Source organism: Polistes dominula, unplaced genomic scaffold (assembly GCF_049000335.1).
Source record: "Polistes dominula isolate Pdom_NZ unplaced genomic scaffold, Pdom_raw_medaka contig_78, whole genome shotgun sequence".
Taxonomy (NCBI): domain Eukaryota; kingdom Metazoa; phylum Arthropoda; class Insecta; order Hymenoptera; family Vespidae; genus Polistes; species Polistes dominula.
In genome coordinates this window covers 2764955-2770750 of record NW_028301042.1, presented here as the reverse complement: position 1 = coordinate 2770750, position 5796 = coordinate 2764955, and the positions used below count along the sequence as shown (strand labels likewise).

Here is a 5796-nt window from a genome sequence, read left to right as displayed (position 1 = left end):
TTATTATATACATATTAATATAAGTTATATACAGATAATTATATACAGTAATCCCATTCTATATATAATATTTATTTATATACTCATTTATCATTTGTATAAATATATATATATATATATATATATTTAAAAAAATATGGATGTATTATTTTTAAAATAATCAAATATTACTTAAGAATAAAAATTTGGACAAAAATTTCTATATTTTTAATGAAATAATTAAGGAAGAACGTTATATATTATACGATGCGTACGGATTCTTCCGGTTTAACCGGTGCGTAGCAAAAGTAAGCGCTTTTTGCAAGTAACTTACATATAAAATAAGACACCCGGGGAACGTAACGCGATTGAACGATCTAAGAGAGGTTTGTGAACAGGGAAAGTTTTAAGCCATTGTACCGAGGCGCATAGACAGTGCTATATAAGGCAGAGTTTAGAAAACGAAGCGGTTCAGTCGGTGGTGGTCCACGTTAAAAGACGTGCAAAGTCAAGAATGAATTTGAAGGTAAGGAAGGATTATATACAATCAATTATATTCAATTTAACATACGATTTTTTAGACATTTTATTTTTACCACAAAATTTGTCATAATTGCATAAGAATTTGTTAATATTAATTGTTTATTTTGTACAACTACCATTAAGGAATAACGTGCAATATTATTGATAACAAAAAATTATTAAGTATTATTCGAATTTATATATGGACGCATATATGCGCCCAACAAAAAAGAAAGTGTAAATTAAGGACGCATATAAGCGCCCAGTGAAAAGCAACCCGCGTGGATTAAGGATGCATATACGCGTATTCGATTTAACATACAATTTTATGCATACTTACTTTGAGTAAAAGGGTTGTCAAGGTTGCATCAGAATTGCGTTAGAATTTATTTGTTTATTTTGTTCAGCGACTATTATAAAAATAGTGCAAAATTTTATTGAAAAAATGATTAACCTTTTAAGTTAACGAAAGCAATCTACGTGGACTAAGGACGCATATATGCGCTTTATGAAATTTTATCGAAATAGTTAAGAGAAAAAGATCATCAAAGAATTTATAAGTAATGTTAATCACACACAAACAATGAAATTCTTTGTATATTAATTAGATCTTTCATTTTTTATCAGTTAACAGCCATTATCCTAACGACTTTAGTCGTCTCGGCTAAATGTATCGAGGAAAAAAAAGTGTCGGAGGAATCTAAAGAATCGGAATCATCGGAAGATCTAACGGGTGCCGAAAAGAAGACAGAAAAACGTGGTCTGGTGCATAGCTATGGTGACCTTGGTGGTGGTGGTGGCGGCGGCGGCGGCGGGGATGTAGGTGGTGGTGGTGGTGGATCTTATGATCACCATGAACACGTGAAAACAGTAACGGTTGTGAAGAAAGTACCGGTACCGTACGAAGTAACTAAACATGTACCATATTTGGTTGAGAAACACGTGCCTTACGAGGTCAAGGTCGGTGTACCACAGCCCTATACCGTTGAGAAACATGTCCCTTATCCAGTGAAAGTCTTTGTCAAGGTACCGGTTCACGTACCACAACCTTATACCGTTGAGAAAAAGGTTCCATACGAAGTTAAGGTACCAGTGGATAAGCCCTACGAGGTGAAGGTTTACGTACCACAACCTTATACCGTTGAAAAACATATCCCAGTACCTGTCAAGATACCAGTACCACAACCCTACACCGTTGAGAAACACGTACCTTTCCCAGTTAAGGTTAAAATACCAGTACCACAACCCTATCCGGTTGAAAAACCAGTCCCATACGAAGTCAAAGTACCTGTTGATAAACCTTACCCAGTCCCAGTACCTAAACCTTACCCTGTACACGTTGAAAAACCTTATCCCGTACCTGTTGAAAAGCCTGTACCTTATGAAGTTAAAGTACCTGTTGACAAACCATATCCAGTCACCGTTGAAAAACCTTATCCTGTCCCAGTCAAAGTACCAGTACCTCAACCTTATCACGTTAATAAACCAGTACCTGTACCTGTTGAAAAACCCGTACCATACCCAGTCAAAGTTCCAGTTGACAAACCATACGTCGTTGAAAAGGAGGTACCTTATCCTGTTGAAAAGGAAGTACCTTATCCCGTAAAGGTACCAGTTCCGGTACCCGTTCATATTAAAGATGAATCTGGTGGAGGAGGAGGATATGAAGGTGGTTCGGGAGGTTACGACGGCCATTCAGGTGGTTACGGCGGTGGTTATGGTGGTTATGGTGGTTACGATTATTCCTCTCATCATGGCTGAATAATCATATTAATTCATTTTCATTATTATTATATTTAAACATATTTCTGTTTAACGTTCAAACGTAATATCATTGAATTAACTCGATTCAATGTTAATTCAAAAATACGTGTGTTCCAAAGAATAAATGATATTAATAAAAATCAATGATATTATTTGGAAAAAGTAGAGATGAATTATAAAGACAAAATACTTAATAAGAAGTATGCTTGCTTTATGTAACAACAAAATAAAAATCAATTTATTATATAAATAATAATAATTTAATGAAAATCAAGATAATACGAGAATGATTTAGTTAATAATTGAATTTTTTGTGTATATTGAATATTTCAATAAAATATTTTCTTTACGTTAATATATATGTAAGAGTTTGTTTATATTTTTATATTTTTTTTTATTATTTACTATGCGTACGTTCCCTGTTACCAATAAGAAATTATAATATTATACAATACCACTAATAATAATAATAATAATAATAATAATAATAATAAAAAGTAACAAGAGTTCCGGTAGAAAGATAAATGAACACTTTCAAGTAAGATTTGAAAAAAAAAAAAAATAAAAAACATAGATTCTAAGGAAGACGAGTGTGGTGGACTCGTGGAAAGTATTACTTTCACCTTTATCGAAAGAATAGCCAACAGCTTCAATATGCATACACATATGTACATACATACACATATATGTATACATAGATCATAGTTGAAATCATAAACCAATTGGAAACTAAGTAAAATCTCTATCACATCTGGCGTTGATTTCTTTTAATTTTTTGTTGTTGTTGTTGTTGATTTTCATAACATGCACATGAGTGAAAGTATAATACTAAGATATATATATATATATTATAATATTTCACTTTTCTGTTGATAAATAGTGTAAGACTTATTTAGATCGTTAAACATTTGATATAGTCTTCTTGAATAATGTATATGTGTTATAATGTATATGTGTGTATAGTATATCTAATGGTGTCATGATTTTATAACTAATAGAATTTTTCAAATTGAATTTAATTAAAATGAATTAAAATGAACTCTTGGATTTCTATTTAATAAATTCAATTTCTATAGAACCATTTTTTTTATTTAAACTAAGTTTATAAATAATTATTATTGATATAAGTGGGGTAATTAAAAATTAACTACATATATATATATATATACATTAAAACGTACATGAATAAACAATAAACAATAAACGTGTTAAAGAGAAATATATTATTGTAATAAATTAGAAAAATTATAAAATAAAAAAGAATTATATCGTTTTTAATTTATGTTACAGTTATTCAAAAAAAAAATAATAATAATAATAATATTAAATATAATATATAAAATAATAATATAATAATATATAATATAATATAATATATATAAATAATAATATTAAATGTACATATAGATCAAATTAGTGTGAAATAAAAAAATAAAGAAACAAAAAATGTTGCATAATATCATGGACAGGTGTAAAGTAATATTTGACGTAATACTAATGAGAAGGTAATAATTATCTCTGTAATATAAAAACAAATTCACTTGATTTAGAAAAGAATCGTATTTCTCGTTAAATTATCACAACTAGATGTTGTTTGTAACATTTCTCGTTAAGTTGTGAGACATTGAGACACATTTGAGAACGAAATTGAAGTTTGTATACGGTGTACGTGTACCTGTGTATGTGTTTACTTTGAAACGGCATTTGTCAGTAGTTAAAAAGTGAACGAACGCTTTTGTGAAAGTAAAAAAAATCGCGACGATTCTACCATGCGTGAATTATAGCCGGGTGTGCTACGAACTCTTTCCCAGCTACTTCTCGGTATATCGTTCGCTTCCGCTTTTCTACATTGAGTCTGTCTTGCTAATAACTAGGAAGAAACTTTCTCTTTTGAGTTCTAATCAAAAGAATTTTAATCTACCCTAGTAGCACAAAATATTGAATACACATGTGTATTTAATATTAAAAAAATATATTTATATGTCTTCTTGAATCTCTTCTTAATAAGAGACTAATACTTAATACTTAATACTTAATATTAATATTAAGTAAATTTAATTATCTTAACACACTTAATATTAAATAAATTTAATATTAAATTATAAATTATTAAATATTCATTTATTCATTTATAATTAATATTTCTACATGAAATATCTTTTTAATTATTAAATACACATGTATTCAATATTTTGCAATATTTTGTACTGCTATTTTATATATTTCCTTTTTTTTTTTCAATCAAATTATTTCTACTCTTTTTAAAAATATTTTTCTTTTATTTTTACAATTAAATTTGTAGAAATAACATATTAAGCATTATTACTATCAATAAGAATTTATAAATATTATTAATATTGTTGCTATATATTAATTTTATACAATTCTTGAGTAAGTCTATCTAATATATTTAAAATACATTTAATATGTACAAATATAACTTAATATTCAACTTTTCTTTTTGAGTTCTAACCATAAGAATTTTAATCTATATTTTTGTCTACAAATTTCTCTAAAGATATTTTTCTTAAAAAAGAATCTACATCCATTTGTTATGATTTATTTCTACCTATTATATTTCCTTTTTCATGTTTGTTTTATTAGAAATTTATAAAATGAATATAATATCAAATATTATTACTACCAAAATAATAATTTATAAATATTATTAATAATGTAATATAATCATGTAATATATATGATATTATATAAATAATGTAATTTAAGTGGTAATTGGTAGAATGTTAAGCTTCTCACCATTTCACTACCCTCTCTCTCTACCATTTATATATTTCTTTTTTTTTATTGTTATTATTATTTTTCTATCTCAATTGAACTAACGTTCAAACAAAATTGGGTTTATACAACCGATTAAAATATATATATATATATATATATATATATTATTTAATAGTAATTATTTAATAATGTAATATAATCCTGTAATGTATAATGTATATAATGTAGTATATATAATATTATATAATTAATGTAATATATAAAGGGTAATTTTGATAGATCGTTAAGGGACTTAATGAAAATCTTTCAATAACGCATTTAAGCAAATTTGCAAATTTATATTACTATGAAAAGCTTCATGTTCTTTTTCTTTATTATATTCATACTTATAAAATGTTTTGATATTTTATTTTAATTTATATTATATTATATATATTATTATAATATTTATTTAATGTAGTAATTGCAACCCTTATTATTTCTATTAATAATATTTCTTAATATTTGATTGACAATTAAGTAATTGCGGATTTCACCAATCATTTTCCTTGAAAAATCCGTAATTACATAGTTGTCAATCAAATAGTATCATAATAAAAAAAAGTAAATCAAAACTCTTCATAATATCTAATTAGATTGAATTTTTTAAACAATGATAAAATATTTTAATCATGAAATTAATAAGTTCAAAGGATTAATATGATCTACGTATTATATTAGGTCTACCGGAAAATTCTGTCCGTTCAAACAAACATTAGTTCAATTTTTCGTCACTAGGGGTAAGGCCCAATT

The 5796-nt window shown here is 26.8% G+C and overlaps 1 protein-coding gene across 1 annotated transcript; it reads left to right on the top strand.

The window, feature by feature from the left end:
- The first annotated feature begins 493 nt into the window (after window positions 1-493).
- Window positions 494-2479, top strand: Vajk4 (chitin-binding protein vajk4). The gene is made up of 2 exons (XM_015331243.2): window positions 494-505; window positions 1129-2479. Exons 1-2 carry the CDS (start codon window positions 494-496, stop codon window positions 2260-2262), a joined length of 1146 nt encoding a protein of 381 aa, XP_015186729.2. The 3' UTR covers window positions 2263-2479.
- The last annotated feature ends 3317 nt before the right edge of the window (window positions 2480-5796 follow it).